The sequence below is a fragment of the Phodopus roborovskii genome, unplaced genomic scaffold (assembly GCF_943737965.1).
Source record: "Phodopus roborovskii unplaced genomic scaffold, PHOROB, whole genome shotgun sequence".
NCBI lineage: Eukaryota > Metazoa > Chordata > Mammalia > Rodentia > Cricetidae > Phodopus > Phodopus roborovskii.
Window position 1 is genome coordinate 3840896 of NW_026126516.1, and position 19105 is coordinate 3860000.

At 41.8% G+C, this 19105-nt stretch overlaps 1 protein-coding gene across 1 annotated transcript in view; it reads left to right on the forward strand.

Moving 5' to 3' along the window:
• The first annotated feature begins 15021 nt into the window (after positions 1-15021).
• The window catches only part of Unc79 (unc-79 homolog, NALCN channel complex subunit), a 191916-nt gene continuing 187832 nt past the window's right edge, over positions 15022-19105 (forward strand). The window contains exons 1-2 of the mRNA XM_051196519.1: positions 15022-15361; positions 16061-16181. Coding sequence (XP_051052476.1) covers positions 15259-15361; positions 16061-16181 — 224 coding nt within the window. The 5' untranslated portion in view covers positions 15022-15258. The remainder of the gene's footprint in view (positions 15362-16060; positions 16182-19105) is intronic.

Consider the following 19105-nt stretch of genomic DNA (forward strand, 5'->3'; position numbering starts at 1 on the left):
GACCTGCCCTTGGTGCCGAGCTTGATTCTGAGGGTGAGTTTTTGGCTCGCTAGTGTTTGGATTGGGAGTCTGCTCCTTCTTTTGACCTCTCACCCTCTGGAGAGCCGTTCCTTGCCAGACAGCTCTTTGCAGGTTAGCCAGTACTGGTTGACCATTTGGGAGGGTCCCGTACAGAGGACCTGGAGCCTCTCTTGTGTGTCTTACTATATGAATGCCGATGACATGCACATGTGTAGCTATCGGCAGCTTGTCCTTTACCCGGTGTATTTAGTTTTGGGCACACACTCTTGCCTGCTTTGGTGCATTCTTACCTCCATTAGCCTGTCTGGTTTTCATGGAAGACTTTGGCTTGAAACCCTGGTCCTGCTGCCAGGGACCTCTTCCCAGGTCCCCCATGCCAGGTCATATTTAGATGGACTCTCTGGATGCTCAAGTGTCTTCTCTGGTATTTAACACATTTTCTTGACCAAAGAGCAGTTGTCTTTTCGACTGAATTTGTGCCTAATCACCCATTCCTTTTTCTGGGTCCAAAGGGAGCCACAATAGCCCTTCAACCCTTAATAAAAGAATGGTGGCACAAAACTTGTTAGTGCAGGAGCCACTTGTATTATTGTATCTTGCTTATACCACCTGGTCAAGCTTAAATTGACTAATACAGGTTTGAGGAACATACACTCAGGACAAAATGCTAAGGAAAAGCCAGGGCACGAGGACCAGAACAATTAGAAAATGATGTTTATGGTGAGGGCAAAGTTGCAGGTAGGTTCCCAGAAGGCACAGAGATGTTGCCTTCTCATCTGTTTGGGGGTGTATGTGCATGGAACTGTATGATCTCTGTCATGTTACAAAGGTACACAAACACAGTCTCAGGGACATGGGCAGGTCACCCTGCTTGGGGCTTTTCATCACTCTGGTATGGGAGAGCTGCTTTGTGCTTAAGCCCAAACAGAGTTACCTCTAGCTCTTACAAGTAGCTGAAAATAGAACACTTCTGTGGGGTAATTGAGTGTCCTTAGCTGTTTGAGGACAGTGTGGAAGAGGGTAGGAACTTCACTGGCTTAGGAACAAATGGAAATCAGGCCCATGCTTGCCAATTCAGTCTGTCTTAGCTAAAAAACAAGGCATATTGGGTATGGTGGACTCTCGGTGATGATGGTTTTTGCGTCTTTTCTTAGCGATAATCCCCTGACCTTGACAGGTTGCCACCCATACCTGATTCTCTCCTGGGTCTTGGTCCTCCCAGGAGAAAGAATGCATCCACACATGTTCAACACACCATGGCCTTGACTTGTAATTTACCTGAATATATACCTCTGCTTGGTACTAGTTTGTTGCCAGGACTCTGAATGTATTGTCTCATTCTTGTTTTGCTTGCCGCATGGCATTGAAGAGTCCAAAGCCATTTCATCTTGGATCTTTCTTAAGCAATGCAAAAATGTGAGAAATATCTAGATATCTAGATGCATGCAGAATCTTTTCTTTGTCTCTAGTTTGTGACATCTTGTAGTAATATACACCATTTGCTTTTTGTTTGTTGTGCTCAATCCCTTTAGAATTGTTTGTTGTTGTTGTTGTTGTTGTTATTTGTGTGTGTGTGAGAGAGAGAGAGAGAGGGAGAGAGAGAGAGAACGTGATGTGACTGGGGCATGTGTGTGATGGTCACGGGACTGCTCTGTTTGGTCAGTTCCCTCCTTCCATTTTTACTTGGGTCCTAAGGATTAAACTTGAGTTCCCAGGCTTTGGTGGTAAGGTCTTTTTAATTTGCCTTTACCTTAACATTCCTTAATTTCATTTAATGGCGTTACCTCTTCTGGTATCATGTGCCTTTTTTGGTGTTTCTGTTCTAATTTCAATCTCCTGGATTTGTCATTTCTCTTTCATTTTGTGCCTTTTTCGTCTTGTTGTACTTGAGGAATTTTTTTTTCAACTGTGTCTTTTAGTCTTTCTGTTGATTATTTCTGAAATCATGTTCTAATATTCAGTAGCTCTGTTATATTTTGGAAAGTGCACCAATATTTACTCATAACCAGAGTGCCCTTTGTGATACAACAGTTTTTAAGAGTTTCATTTATTTTATGTGTATGGGTGTTTTGCACACGTAGCAGATGCACTCACCTATGTATGCCTATGTAGAGGTGGGATTCCAACTTCAGATTCTTCCTTTATTGCTCTCTATTGTGTTCTCTGAGGAGGCATCTCATGGAGCCTAGAGTTTGCCATTTTTGTCTGGACTGCTTGGTCAGTCAGTGCTAGAGATCTACTTGTCTGAACCTCCCAATCCCAGGTTACAGGCTTGCAATGCCATCCCAGGCTTCTAAGTGGGTGCTTAGGATCTGAACTCAGGTCCTCATTCTTGCGCGGCAAGCACTTTACCCATGTAAATATCTCCCCAGCCTCCCCCCCACTCTCTCTCTCTCTCTCTCTCTCTCTCTCTCTCTCTCACACACACACACACACACACGAGTTTTCTTCTTCTACTTCGGTTTCTGTTCCTCAAGGTAATTTTTGTTCCTTTCTGCCTTATGTGTTAAGGGTTTTCGCCCGGCTGCCTGGGCACTGCTGTCTACTCAGATCTAGGATTGGATCAAGATGCTGACATAGCACGCCAGTGTACCATTTACTAGGGGATGCTGTGGTGTCATTGTCCTGAGGTCTTTTCTTCTTTGATTGGTTGAGTTTTCAGGAGGAGGAACAAAAGCAGGCCTCCGACCTCCAGCCTGAAGGAGGAGGCTGTTAGATGCTGAGAAACAAGAGTTGGCTTAGCGCTGTGGTCGGCATTCACAGTTCATTGAGGGGGCAGATCACCTTGGCTTTTGTAGGTTACCGTCTTCAGATGTGTATGGCCTCCGTTGGAGTCCTCAGATGCATGGTTTTTCTAGGCAGTGAGCTTCAGATCTGCCAGGTTGGGAGAGGTGTCCTTCAAGAGATGTGATGTACAGCAGACAATTTAGGGTTCCAATTACTCTTAACAATGTTCTTCTTTATCTTTGAAAGTTTTTGGTGGGCCTCCCATTCTCTTCCCTCATCTCTAGTTTCCTACCTGGTGTGCTCAGCATGAGCCTTAGAGAATACCGAGCTGTTCATTTGCTGTTCCTTATTTTTTCCTGCAGCTGCCCCAGGATCTAACTTCCTCTGCCTTGCCAAGCCACATGCTTTAGCTTTCCAGCTTCCCAAATTATGTGGTTTTGTGTCTCCTCCTTTCTTTTCTCTTTCTTATATTAAAAATAAAAATCCTTGCATTACATTGGAGTGACCTTCCAGCGAGCATGATGGATGGCTTCTTCAGGTGGCAGTCCTAATTCAAGACACCCTTCTCTCACTCAGGGCCAGCGCCATTTCAGCTTCCAAGGCTTACTTAAATACCGTCTCTTCAGAGAGTCTCAAAGTCTCTTTGTAAAAGAGTCGCATCGCCTTATCTTTGTCTTTGTTCTCTACTTTGTCCCTTGTATCTTTCTTTATAGACCTTTAAAAATACCGTCTTGTTTTTATTCACCTCGTGTTCTTTCCTGTCTGCTCATGAGGTTGAAGGTGAAGGCTATCTTAGGTACTGTTGCACCTTAATAAACGTTTGGTGCCTGAGTAAAAAAGCAAAGTGTATGTGGATCGCATGTATTTTCAAACTGATAGTAATTTCCTCAGTTTTCTTATCTGTTAAAAAATAAGGGAAGAGGATAAGGCCAGAGCCTGCCTCATAGAATTGTCTTGAAATTTACAAGAGTCAAAAGGGTAAAGTGTTCCGGACAGGGCCCAGCACATGGGGATGCTACAGAAATGCTAGTTATGATTTATTTTAACATTCTTAAAACAGTCCTCAGTGAGCTGAGCTCTTCTATTTAATTGGTCTCCAGTTTTGATAGAGTGAAGAACAATTTCCCTGCATGATGGTGTGAATCATTCCTGAGTGTTGTATGCCCCGAATTGTGGTACATCTACATTTTGACTCCAGAATCATCATGGCTGTCCACTTGGACTTTGCCATTGTCACAGAAGACAGCCTGCCTCCACAGAAAGTGAGATCCCAATATTCCCAGTGTTTATTCACATGGGCAGATATTCGAGGCTGCAGTTGATTTCTTATTTAGACAGTTTTGGGAGATCATGTCTGCTTAAGGGACAGAACTGGTTTTCAGCATCACTGTTTGCCCCTGAAGCTGGATGGTACTGAAGGGAAGTTTTCATTTCTTTCCTATCCATCATGCTGGGAAAGTCGAGGCAGCCGAAGCTTGCAGCAGCTGGCCACCATGTGTTTACATCAGGAAGCAGAGGGATGAATATTGCTGCTGCTCAGCCTCCTGTCTACTTATTTAGCCCAGGATTCCCCACCTCAGGAGTGGTCTAACCCACAACTAAGACCTGGCTTTTCCTACCAGCAATGAATGCAATTAAGATTATACGATTACCCTCACAGGGATGCTCAGGACCTTATCTCCGAACTGGTTCTGTATTCTGTCCAGCCAACTCTAGCCCTGACAGTGGTTGGCAATTCAGATACTTCTCTAGTATTTAATCTGGTTGTAGAAATGTAAAGAATGTCACAGAGTCACCTTTCTTGTGTATCTCTGAAATTGAGTTCTACCAAAGATATCTTAAAATTCAGTGTTTTTTTTTTTAACTTATTAGAGAGTATAATGCCATTTAGCAGGTATTTCGGCATCTCGTGGTGAATGTTTGATAGATCTGTGTTTGTGGATTTGTATTGTTATGGATAGACCAGTAGTGCTCTTGTCCTGTCTTCCACAAAACTTCAAGTATGGTATTTAGGTTTCTTGTCACATCCAGTATGGTATTTAGGTTTCTTGTCACATCCAGTTAGGAAGTACAACTGTTGAGTCATGTGATGCTTTGGAAGGTGCTTAATAGCTGCTTTCCCGATTCTGCCAGTTCAAAATCTTGATCTGAGGAGGCTGCTTAGTTAGCTTTAAAGCTGAGCATCCATAACTAGTCCTGTTGTGTTAGATAGGACAGGACTCTTGCATTTCAGCGCTCCCCGGTGGCCAGCCCTCTGCTTGAGGAAAACACATCTTCTGTATTCCTCTCTCCACCTCACAACAAGGTGAATCTGATGTACTGGGTTCTAAGTTCAAGCTCTCCTGACCAGCAGAGCTCTAGAACTGACTTAGCAACCTTGACTAAGTGACCCAGCTCTCCTTATTTGCAAGTGTCTCATTTCCGGCAAGGGAAATGCTTATGTGTTTATATATTTTTTTCCAGATGATGAGAGGTTACGTCTTGCTAATTCACAAGTGAAAGCTCACATGTAGTTTTGTGCAGCTGCATACTTTTAATGAGCTAAAATTGTGCAGTGGCCGCAGCTAGTTCCAGCATCTCTTTAACAGAAAGCGGCTTTATTGTTTACCTCTCATGTGACCTCAGGGGTGACCTATCAAGCCTCTCTCAAATGCAGTTTTGTCACTGGAAATGCAGGAGAAATGTAGCTTTTTTTTTTTTTTTTTTTTTTTATGTTGACTGGCATTATGCAGTGTGAATCAGACCACTGTACTTTGTGTGCCCTTCTAGGGGACAGGGATTGTGTCTCAGTAATTGTTGCTTTGTTAGTACCCAAAGTCCTTAGTTAATGAATGTATAAGAGCACCCGGGTCTTTTACTTTTGTGCCCAATTGTGTAATGTCTACATTCCCCTAAACTCCCAACATACTTTTTTTTTTTTCAACTTAAATGGTCAAAACCTAACTGAATAACATATGTGGAAGTATTTTGAAGACTGTAAACAGCATGGGACATGCATGCTTGCACGTAGGAAGCATCAAGTCCCTGAAAAAGGAAAAAGAACGCCAACAACTAAGCGAATGCAACATTTAACAATGATGAGAATGGTGTTGGTAACGATGGATTTTTTTTGACAAGGAACAGGGATGTTCTTTATTGACCTTCTTTCTTGTCTGCTGGAAAAGCCAGGTAAAGTTTGCCACCGGAGCTTAAATTGACTGAAGAAGAATTTGGCAGAGCTTGACGAGGTGGCACGCAGCATCTGCCATCTTTGGATAGCTTTGGTTCCTGGGTGCTTCCCCTCGGGTTGTGTCTTTTGTGAGGTTTTGCTTTCAGTGGGAGTGACCTTCCTCCAAAGGAGCGGTGACATTCTTTAATCAAAGCTTTGTACAGAACCCCGAGCATTCACCAGAGCTCTCAAACAGTGCTTTGTTGCTTTGTTCTCCCTATATTTTAATTTCGGAATCTCTTCATTATTAGCTATGTTTCTGCATTATCTTCCATTTAAAAGACAGAACATTAGTCTAGGGAAGGAACAGGGACGGGGAAGAGAAAACCATCTGTACTAGCTAATTAGGATTGTAACTTCTGTTTTGTTTTTTTTTTTTTTTTTTTTTTTTACTGTGCCAGTCCATTGTGCTGCATGCCGATATATGCAACCCCACGAGATAAAAACAATTGCCCTCATTTTATAGATTAGGGAGTTAAGGCTGAGTGAAGTTTGTTGCTTTGCCCATGTTCTTGCAGCTAGTACATAGGGAGCCAGGATTCGAGCTGGTATCTAGTTGCTTTTCTCATCAGAGTCATAAAACATCTGACAGTAGCAACTCAAGGGAGGAGAGGTTTATTTTGGCTTCTGGCTTCAAAAGAACCACAGGCCATAATGGTTGGAAAGGCAAAGTAACGGTTTGGTTGTTGGCAGCCAGACTGCACAGTGAAGGCTTGTCAGGGGCCGTAAGACTGGAGGGTTGAGAGCAGAGGACAGGAGTCAGGGGCACACATCATCTTCGATGGCCTGCCTCTAGTGTCATATCTCCGCCAGTCAGGTCCCTAAGGGCTGCTGCAGCTTGGGGACCAAGTATTCACATTATGGGTCTGGAACTGGGCATGGAGGTACATGCAGATGTGGAAGTAATCTTAGTGCAGGTTTATGGCTAGTCTGTTCTACAGAGTAGGTACTGGGACAACCAGGCTGCACAGAGAAAGCTTGTTATAAACATAGCAAAACAAAGCCTGGGGAGGGACATTCAAGCCATAGTATTTTGCCCTGGTCACCATTAGGCTCATGTAAAATGCATTCAGTGACAAGCTCAGAAGTCCACATTAGTCTGCACAGTCCCAAATCATTTAAAAGCCCAGACTCAAAGCGAATTCTTATCTGTGAGTCACTGTGAAAACAAACAAGTAAAAAAACCCAAACACAAATGACTCACTCCCAAGTATATAATGGCCCAGAGTAAACATTGCATTCCTGTTTCAAAAGGAAGGGATGGGAGCGTAGCTGGGCAATATTGGATTAAAGCAAGACTAGAGCCCGGCAGGGCAAGCAGAGCTGTAACCTCGAGGCTGCACGGCCAGCATGTGAGACGTGTGGTGCATTGATGTGCAGGGCAGTGGGCTGGGGTAGCCCTGCCGCTGCTGCCCTGCCGTCAAGAGCAGAAGGTGATGCAAGGGACCCTTGCTACGGGGAGTAGGAAGAGGAGGCAGAGGAAAATCTTCGTTACATCCTCGATCTAAATCTGATTCATGAAAGGACTGTAAACTTTGAACTGCTTTGTTGTACTGAGTTGTGTGTTACATCCACTCACTCATTCAACAAATACTTTATTCAGAACCAGGCACTTATTATACGCTGAGTGTACGAGATTAAAAAAGATGCTCTGATAGCCCAGTGTGGAGACAGCTGCTGAGTTATTCACAATCTCATGGAGTGGTAGGTGGCAGAGAGAAGCCAGGAACTGAGGACATTCAGGACTGCTGCAAAGGTGGCGTGGGCTAAGGGAGAAAGAAGGTCAGCTGTCACAGGAGACAGGGCTAGACCTGAAACCTGAGGAATTTTTGAGTTCAGGCAGAGAAGTAGGGATTGCGTTTCTGAGCGAAACCATGTTTAATTAGACCGTCAGCTGGGGTCTTAAGTTCGAATGGTAGAGGCGTGGAGACAAGGGAAGAGCAGAAGAGGAGGCTGGACTGGTGGGCAGGGAATTATTCTTCCTAGGCTTCGTATGTTAACTTAATTTAATGAAGAGAAAATGAAAAACATTTGAATTCTGGAAAGATTGCTGTGGCTGTCGTATTGAGAAAGTTCAGCGTGTAATCAGCCTGGTTATTATAGCAATTCATCTCACAAGGAGGTTGTGCAAAATTTAATTCAGGCTATGTTGTGAGGAAGAAGAAAATAGATCTTGAGAGGCGATTTCTTGTTAGAGCCAGTAAGACTACCAAATAATCCCATTTCTATTAGTGCAAAAAGGGTGAATAAAGACAGATAGGCAGTGATGATTAAGGCGGACATCCCATTCCCTAACCTGTGCCTGACCAGGAGAGGAGTAAGATACCAGGCAAGACTATTGCTTAAACCACCATGGTGAGTGGTTACAGCGATCCGATTTGAGAAGTATGTCCAGATACTTTTCACTCATGTCTGTCATTTATTTTAAAAACATTTTATACTTATTTACTTATTGTGTCTCTTTGTGCAAGTGCATGTGCTTGTACCATAGTACACGTGTGGAGGTCAGAGGGTAACTGTGGAGTTAGTTTTGCTTCTTCTTTCCACCTTGACATCGGTCCTGGGGACCAAACACAAGTCTCCAGCCTTGAGGGCAGTGTCTTTACCCCCTGGGCTATCCTGCCAGACCCGTATCTGTTATTCCTTAATGAAACATTAATCTTGCAAGAAGGAAGTTCAAATGGGAATCACGCCAAATCCGTTCATGAATTTACCTAGCACACAAAGAAACTGGTTAAAATTGACGTGGAATTAGAACACAGACTATCAGGCCTATAGCATTAATGACAAACACTTGCAAAATGTTTGGTAAAAACCGAACATAGTGAAGCAAGAACCCCTCGAGAGTCAAGGTGTTAGCTGGCTTGTTTGTGGTCATACACAGCTGTAGGTGGGAACTCATAGTCCATCTAGGACTCTCTGCACGACACTCAGCCTGTTAGAACCAGAATGGCCAGTAGGAAAGAAGAGTGAGTGAGTATTCAAATATAATAAAGAACATACAAAACCTTTGAAATATGTGTATCAAGAAATTTTTTTAAAGTTTTGTTGGAACAATGGAAGAAAACTAACCATGAAAAAGAATTCTGCATTCTTTATGTAATTTACATAATAAATTGTATATGGAAATAATATGTATACATTTGTATAAATTTAAAAGAATTTAGAGTACATGTAGGATACAGGGTAGTTGACATTTAGAGCTTTCTAATCTTTTTCAGTCATTGCTATTGCTGACCATCTGTCATGTATCTAGCATCATGACATATTCTGAGGGATTTGCAACAAAAAGACGGGTCTGTCTTCGAGGACCTAAAGGTGTTAGTGAAAATGGATTTGTGAACATGAAGTGAATTGGAGACATCTAGATTCGCTTACAATTACTGACATATGCATATAACCAAGTGATTCTATTTAGAAATCAGGCAGTGGCTCTGCGTGCTCAGACGGGGTGACTGATGACATCTAGAGTCACGTAGAGAGCTCAGGGATGATGGAAAGAGACAAGATCTGATGACGTGGTCTTAAGGTGGGTCCTGAAGGATGAATGTAATTTGATTTTTCAAGGAAAGATCAGACTGGTGAAGTAGATATATTTGGTTTTGTGTTTCTAGAAACTATATTGGAAATTTAGTCTAGTAGTCCATCTACTTGCTACCATGTTATTTAATGAGATACTACAAACAGTGGGGTTGGGGAAGTGTTATTTCATGCCATATCCCTGGGGGTGAATGTTCTGAAGACACTAAAAGCAACGAGAGAACAGTGTGGTCTGGGGAAGAACATGGCTCCCAGTCAGTTAAATGACCGGTTCTATTATGCGCTAGCTTTATGTCTAAGGGCAGATCACTTCCTTCGTGGATTAGTAAACAAAATTCAAAATGATGCAACACAAAAGACTTTGTAAGATTTAAAAATTAAGACACACATGATTGTGGGTACTCAATTTGTTATTATTCATGCTAATGATGTGTACTATCTTTTGGAAGAACAATATCAAGTATCCCAAGAAACTTTACTTGTTCTTTTAAAAGAGCTTGTTTTTATTTTAATATTTTTTTGATTCAGTGTCTCATATAGCTAGGGTGGCCACAAACTTCCTGTTTAGTATGGCCCTATGTGTACAGTTTTGCCTGCATGTATGTTTTGTACCACTATGTTCCTGGTGCCTGTAAAGTCCCAAAGAGAGTGTTGGATCCCCTGGAACTGGAGCTACAGGTGGTTGTGAGCCGCTATGGCGGGGTAGGGACTTGAACCTGGGTCCTCTGGAAGAATAGCCAGTGCTTTTAACTATTGAGCCGTCTCTCCAGTCCTGATCTTGAACTCTCTGTTCTTCTATTTGCACTTCTTAAGTACTGGGATTACAAGTACACACTACCACATCTGACTCCCCCAAATCACTACAAAGAATTTCATATTTGTGTGTAGTTCCTCATTGAAAATAAAATTTATTCTAAGGAAATGGGAAGACATGGTCAGATATTAAGGGGCATTCTTTGCAGCATTAGAGATTTATTTATTTTAAAACTATGTGTATATGTATATGTCATGGTTGTGTAGATACCTGAGGAGGCCATAAGAGGGCGTCTGATGTCTTAGATCTGGAATTAGAGACAAGTTGCCTAATGCGGGTGCAGGGAATGTAACTCATGTCCTCTGCAAGAGCAGTATTGGCTCTTATTCACTGAGCCATCTCTCCAGCTCCTTTATTGCATTACATAGAATAGTGCAACCACCCCAAACCTCACAGTAGATGACTGGTGAAGTAAATTATTATTTATTTAAAAAACAAACAAACAAACAAACCAAAGAAATTACAGAGCAATCGAAATGATGTAGAAATCTATTTCTGGGGTATGGGAAGAATGGTATGTGGAGAATGAATTCTGAAATTATATATGTCTATATATGATGTTTAGTTATGCAAAAAAATTCAAGAAGGCTAATACACTAAAATGTCATATATGATTGGATAGCAGCCTTTATGTGATTTTTATATCCTTCATTGTGCTTATCTGATTTTTTGATTTTTACTTTTTTGATAGCCTAGGTAGTTAAAAAACTGAAAATAGTATTGGGTCCCTTTAAACACTTTGAGTGATGTAGGAGCATATTCAAAGTTAAAGAGCAGATTTAAAACTTGTGTGTTATATGATGCTAGTTTTGTTGAATCCCTTTTGTGTCTATGTCTGAATTTTTCTTTCATTTTCTGTCTTTGAAAATGTAGTAAAGTGTCCAAGAAATAAAGTAGCTGGGAGCAGAGACTGGACTAGTGTATGTTCCAGTGAACACCAGTACCTTCTATGTGAGATAAAAATCTCACAACCATTTGGGCTTCCGTTAATTTTCCTCTTGCTTTGGGAGTTGGCTCTCTGGGTTGTAAGGACACAAAGTTTAATGGCTGAAAACAGCCACTGCCTTGCTGGCCACCTTTTCCTTTCACTTTTTACTTGGAACTCAGCGTAGGCAGCCCTTGCTAGGCCCTGTGGCTCTGCAGTGGTAAGCAAGTGACACTGTGCTTGGAGCATGTCCACTTGGAAGAGATAGTGAACACTATTCGAAAAATATACAATTGAAAATTGTATTAGCCATTGGGGGAAAATAACCTAAAATAGAGTATTATATAGAGAAAAATGCAAGGGTAGATCAGGGAATTGGTTCTGATAAGGGCATTAGAAAAGCCTTTAATGAGCGAGTGGTATGTAAAGCCATCTAGGAGGTATGAGTTGACATTAGTCACACAAAATGTGGACGGATAAGAGCTCGAGGATGAGGATGATCACATACAAAGTTTTTATGCAAAAAGAAATAGGTTTGCATGACAAACTGAGCAACAGCAACTAGTGTGGCTGTAGGGTACAAGGTCAGGCCGGAAGAGTGTGAGAAGTCTGGATTTTACTCACAGGGCATCTTAAAAGGCTTCTTGGGCTGTTCCTAGGAAAAAGAAGCTGGGTGCAGCAAGAGAGAATCTGCATGGTGAGCTGGAAGCATTTGAGTCTGTGTGGAGATGGTGACAAGTCACAACTTCAGGGGGGAAGAAAGAAGGTGGATTTTGTCGGTTGTGTTGAGAGGGGATGGAAGCGGGTCAGGTTAGAGGCAGTCAGTGTGCTGCTCATCCTGTGTGTGAACTTGGTAGATTGCACAGATGGCACCATGCTTTATTTGGGAATGGGTGGGTAGGGGAGGGTTATTTAGCATTGGATGTGTTTACTCTGAGGTCCGTGCGAGATTCCTCAGTGAAAAAGGTGAGATGAGGTCTGTTACTCAAGGGACATAAGCACCTGCAATGGAGATGTATATTTCAGCTATATGGGTAGATAGGGTTGCCCAGGAAGAGGATGTTGAGAGAGTGGGAGAGAGACTTAGGAAGAGAGGGTGGGGACAGAGACACACAGAGACGGAAACACACACCTTGAAAAATGACTCACTGATATTAGTCTCTCCGTTTTACAAATGGGGGACTCCAGGTTTAATAGGGAGGGGCAGCTAGGTCTTGATTCAGAGCTTATGCCTTTCTGTCTCATCTTAGAGATTTTCCCGTGTGATGGCGTATTAGTTTTCTCCAGCTGCCATAAACCATCACAGATGGAGCTGCTAAAACAACAGACATTTATTTTCTCACAGTTCTGAAGACTTCCAGTTCAAGATCAAGGTGTTGGCAGATCTGGTTTCTCCTGAGGCCTCTTTCCTTTCCTTGCAGATGGCCACTTTCTGTCTTGTCCTCACTCAGCCTTTCCTCTGTGTCCCTGCACTCCTGCTGTCTCTTGCGTGTCCTAATCTTTTCTTGCAAGGACACAAGGAAGATTGGTCCAGAAGGCACATCGCTGTAATGGCTTCATTTGAACCCAGTCACCTCTTTTAAAGGCCTTATCTCTTGGTACATTCACTTTTTGAGGTTAGGGTTTCAATTATGAATTTTGGGAAATGCAATTCATGACAGATGACTTCTCAGGGTATAAAGGTAGGAGAGGTCATCTAAAACATCGTGAAGATGTAAGTAGAATAGGAGAGAGTCGGGGATTGCTAGACATGTCCTAACTAAGATCACTTGTGTTTGGAGATAATCACATGCATCCAGTCTGGCAGTTATCTGAATGTGCAGCAACCGATTGGTACAGTGTAAAGAGCAAGGCTTCTGGCGATGTGCTGGGTCCTCCTGGGCTTATGGGCCAGCCGAAGCATCATCTCCTGTGTACAAGGTTGAAATGCAAATGAGCTTTACTCATCTCTCCAGCAGAATTACACGTTACTATTTGTCGGAGTTCCTTCTGATTATTTTCTTTCCTCCTCCTTCTCATCCTTTTCTTCATCTTCTTTTAAATGTGTATGGGTGTTTTGCCTAGGTGTGTATAAGTATACCATGTGTATGCCTAATACTTTTGGACGTCAGAAGAGGGCATCAGATCTCCTGGAACGGGAGTTGCAGATGGCTGTGAGCTGCCATGAGGGTGCTGGGAATCAGAGCTAGGTCCTCTGGAAGAACAGTCAGGGCTCTTAATTGACGAGTCATCTCTCCAGCCCCATGATTATTTTCAAGTAGTTGAAATGAAGAGAATTAAATCTCTGAAGTTTTGTTGGTTCCCCAGTATAGAAAGTAGTTTAGCATTTTCCAGCCTATTCTGTAAACCGTCGTTCATGATTGTGCATGCACTCTACCCTTTTCTTCTTTTCTCCCACCTTCAATCACTGGCAACTTTCTGAGTACTTCTAGGTGTTCGGGATCTAAGGATAAAGAATCCCTGAGTATTGTATCTCTCTCTCTCTCTCTCTCTCTCTCTCTCTCTCTCTCTCTCTCTCTCTCTCTCACACACACACACACACACACACACACACACAGACACACACAGGCTAAAGCTGTTAACCACTAACTCACTTAAATCTAAAGACCATATTGGGTACGCACTTAGTACTAGGCAGTGTCTTTAAGATTGGGATGGAAACCTAAGCAAGATGCCTCTCAGCAAATTCTTAATTTGATACAGAAAAGTAAACAGGTAAGTGGACAGAGATAACACTACATGAATATGTAAACTATACAAAGGTCTCCAAGAAGGAAGGGACTGTAGTGTCTGCTTTCCCATGCAAATTACTAAAAAAGGACACCCATTCATCTCATGAACATATTTGAATGCTTGAAATCATTGTGTAATGATGGCTTTAAAGCTCTTTAATTCTAATCAAGCCACTGAGTTGGGGGGATCTTTGACTTTTCTCCTCATTTCAGCTTGCTCAAATCCTGTACTATCATCAACTTCCTTTTTGGGTAGTAGAACAATGAATAATATTCCTGAAATTCTCCACAGAGACCTGCTGAGTGCTAAAAGTAGAGAAAAGTCACAGTAATAAAACATTATTGTGGTCGTGGGTGAGAGAGAGTATAAGCTGACCTGGAATATATCTCAGATATCTGGGACTTAAAAAATTATATATTAACACAAGTATTTATTTTTAAAGTCATTACAAAAATTATGATGCATGACAGGTCAAAGACACTTGGAAGAAAATGGATTCTGTTAATTATATAACTGATATATTTTCAGGTATTACCTATTTATAGTTTATCTCAGAAAAAAATTGTTTATAACTAAATACCATGGGACCATGGGTTAAATGAAACAATAGATATTAAAGTTGTTGCTGTCTTTGGAGATGATGTGTTGTACAAACCCAAGGGCATCTATCTGCAATGTAAACTTACTTCTCTGGGAGAATGCCCAGAAGTAGAGAGGAGAAAAGGCAAGTCCAATAGATGGAACATGTAGACTGTAGAATAGTGATTAGCCCAACAACTGCTGACAGTTGCCTTGATGTTGTGTAATGAACTCTTGCTGTGTGCTTGCTGGCTCAATCTCAGAACTGTATTCTCGAGTGTCGTAGCGGAAAGAGCACTGGCTCATGAGTCAGGAGAACGAATGGCTAGCCCAGCTCTACTGCTAGCCACCCGCGTGCCTCATTTTCCCGTCTTAAAATGAAGTGGTTATGGGAAAAGAGCTCTAAGAATCTCCATGTTCTGCTGTTTTTTTTTTATTCTGTGGTTCTCCGTCCCACACCTGTCAAAAGCATTTTGACTTTCTTTAAGTTGCTTAAGCCAGCATTTCAGTTAGATCCATCCAGGAGCTTATTCCTGCTGGCTGTTGGGAACAGCAAAGCCTTGCTTCTCCGGGACTTCATATGTCTTCTACTAATCGCTGACAGTGAGCCATACCACCTAAGAGGCTCCTTGGGTAGCCTTTAAAGATTGAAAGGACAAACGGACAGTGTTGAGAACTGTGGAAGAGGAGACCAGAGAGACGTTGATCATCATGGCTCCTTGGGATTTGCAAAGAGGAATGACTAGAGCTGGGCCATTCACTACAGCCAGGTCAAAGGTCAGGTCAGGAATGTGGACAATGCTGATGACTCCAGGTAGGTGTAGGAGGGTAACTACACATCTAGTCCCTCCTGTCTTGAGACTGGGAAGCCAATCTCAGAAAGCTATTAGGATGGCTCCTAATGTATGCAATTCATTGGAAGGACAATGTGACCTTTATTGTTTGTGTTTTTATTACCACACAATCATTGTATTCTTACTTGATACACACCAAGTAAATATACTCTTAGCATATTCATACAGTTAAGCATTTGTTAAACACACTTTCATGATCACTTACTGAGTTAAAGAAGACCTGATTTTAATTGATGCTATTATACAGTGGACACACATTTTTGTTTTTCAGGGAATTTTAGAGTTTTTTTTCTCCTTGATATTAACTAGAACTCTCTAGTAACAGAGACTTATGTTTATTATTTTTGATAACAGGAAGTAAATTTGGAGATAACTAGAAAGGATTAGAATAATGCTTTCCTTAATGATTGAAAAAAGAATAGATAGTTTGTATAGGGCTATTAATCCAGAAAGTAAAAATAATTTTCATTGTTGAATGCAGTTATAAGAAATTACTGTCTTGTATTAGTGTTTCTATCATGAAATTCCAGTAAAAACTTACATGTGTTTTTAAAAATATGGATTGACTTCTCATACATAATTATTCACCGTGTGTTTGATACATATTACAAGAAGGTTCTTTTCTTTCTTCTTTTTTTTTTCTTTTTGCTTTTATCTAGTTGCTTCCAAGATCCGGTACTTGCAGGAATATCATAACAGAGTTCTCCACAACATTTATCCAGTACCATCAGGAACAGATATCGCAAACACCCTGAAGTACTTTTCCCAAACCTTGTTAAGGTAAGCCTTACATAACCTTGACTTTGAGAGAACTATTTGGTAGTACTGCTGAATTTATTGGGACCTAATTTCACACTGGACTGAAAGTCTTGACAGGCCTTAGTGTTCTGTCAGAAGAGTCTGGACTCCAACCCTCTGGGTGTGTCTAGCAGATCAGACCCCAGCATCCTTGGAGACAAGGGCAGCAGGGTTGTGGCCTGCTTCCTCAGCTCAGGGTTTTTTTTTTATTTTTGGGAAATCTACAAATGATTAAAAAAAAAGTGTGTTTGACACAGTTCGTCAAGATTAAGAAAGTGAGATTTGAGTCTTTAAAATTGAGACCAAGGAGCACTTAGAGTCTAAAAGAAATGGAGAGTTACATGGTGGGTTAGACTTGCTGCTAGTATGTCCTGGTTTTCAGATCAGTGCAGTGACAGCAGTTGCTTCCATCCTGTGTGTCACAACTGATATTTAGTGTCATGAGGACAAGGGAGCAGCTCTGCAGGAGCTCCTTTCACCCGAGGGACCACTCTCCTTTATACTTGCCACTAATACTAACAAGCAAAGATGAGCCTTTTCCAGCAGTCTAGCTGTCTTTGACAAATAGAATTGAAGAATTCAGAAGATTTCACTGATGGTTACACCCCAGCACTTGGTCTCCCCATTGCCACAACCCCTCTTTGAATCTGTCTTGGGACTCACTGCCACTTCTGTTATTTAGATAACAGCAAGAGTTCTAAGTCAACTATGGGGAGGACATACTTTGGAGTTTCCAGTGCCCTGACGCTTGTGTGCAGACAGGCTGACACTCACAGAGAGGGACATCCTGCACACAGCCAGCCAGTTTCTGGTCTTCGCATCGCTATCATTCTTCTTTGTTTTGAATATTGTCTGACACTTAGAATCCTTGGTATCCCTGTCCTAGTGTGGAGGGATTCTATCTATCAGGTTCATGATGTCTGTCAGTCTCCCATAGTTGGCCTGGAGCAGGCCATTTCCCCTTTTCAAATGGCATAGAATAGTTTAGCCAGGTTTTCATAGTAATAATCAGATGAATATGTGAACTGAGGCATCCTACTCTGTTCTTTTAAATTCTCCTTTTGCCTTTGAGGCTGGGGACTGCTAAGGGAAATTTTCCCCCATATTGGAACCCAAAGTGAGGGATGCTTCCCTCCATCCATTTGTGAAGAAACGGTGACAACTTTGTTGGCTTCAAAGTGTGCAACTCAGGGGTTTGCAATTGTGTCAACAAGTTGAGAAATTTAGGCTACTGTTTTGAGTTATGTCTGCAGGGTATGAGGGTTCTGCTTTGATCATTATGATGAGGTCAGGGGTAACAGCATCTTCATGGTGAAACTGGCATTTCGGTAGTCTGTTCTTGTGGCTGTTGGAGAAGAGTTCTGAAACTGAGAATAGTTCATTTTAAAAGGGCTATCATCACCATAGCAACATTATGTTATGATAGCTATATTTCTTCATATCAAGTTCTGCTCTAAGCTCTTTAAGTGTGGCCTTTCCTTTAACCCCTTGTAACTAGATAAGGGTACAACTGTACACATTTCACAGATAATGAAACCAAGTCACAAGAGCAGTTCAATAAGCTGCTCAGTGTCGTATATCTAGTAATTTTGGAGTCATGAGGTCATTGGTGATCTTAATCCACAACACACGCTGGGATACCTGTGCCATGCTGCTGCTCTCTAGTTATTGTCACACATCAGGGATACTTCTTAATAAAAACTTGATTTTGCCTTTGGGAATGCTAGCATCTGATATAAAGCCATAGAGTGATTTCGGCTGTCTGTGAGATCAGGGAGTGTTTAGTATTAGAGACTTGGCATCCATTCAGAACTTTTGTTAAATGGAGCCGAACTGAAGTGATGGGAATAGGTTCCCAGCTGTCTCAGTTCCACCTTGCACTCAGAAGGTAGCTGTGGGTGGTAGATCAGAGCAGGGCTGGCAGACTCTGTGCACATATAGGTAGTGCATAAGTGCACAAGACATACAGGTGTGGAAAGAACATTGAGGAATGTGATGTATCGTGGATTGGACTTGCATAGGAATATTTACAGGTCAGCTATTGGGTCTGAACCTATGAATTTTCTTTCCTCCCTATGCCCACTGAAGCTTTTTATTTTTAATTCAAAAAACTGAAATACCAAACTTTTAACTTTTGTTCTATATATTGAAGCATGCTAGAACTCCTTTAGCTACTGTCAGCTCCATCCATTCCAATCATATTTACATTCTTTCCTCTTAAAAAAGTAGTAGAAAGTTTAAGCCACATGAGATGAACTAAGTCTTTGGCTCTTTGATTATTACTAGTAAACATCTGTACCACAAACAAGGTGGTTCCCCTTGCATTTATATAATTTTTATGCCTAGAATTACTTGCTGTTTCCAGAACTCAGATTCTTGCAAAGAAACAGGAAGAAAAATCTGGGTACTGGGACTCATGTCTGACTTCTCCAAACTATGGAATTGGAGGCAAGAAGAATGAGACATTGGGCAGGACTAGGTGGCACCATTTTGCAAAATTCTGTTAGAATGCTAATTGTCTGGTGTCTATGCATTCATGCAACCTTATTGAATTCAGGATAGCTTTGTATGGTAAGGCTATGGCTAGCCTAGATGTTTAATGTCAGTCAGTTTAGTCCACCAGGAAAGAGACTGCGTGTTACCACAGCTGACCATAACATCAATCGCAGCATCTGCATAAGGTTCTCTCTGTTCTGGCTGGAGAAATCCTCTGTAATATCCAGTGGACTAAGCCCTTGTGCCCAGAGCAGCTGTAAAGGCTTGTTGAGTTGACGTTCATCAAATTTCTGCCAGTACAGGAGTTCTCAGAAGCCTTTCCTGCCTCAAGCAGTGACTGGAGGTCCTGGATGGCTTTATATATGCATTCTGAGATGTGGTTATTTTAATTTAGCAGGGTCCCATGTCCG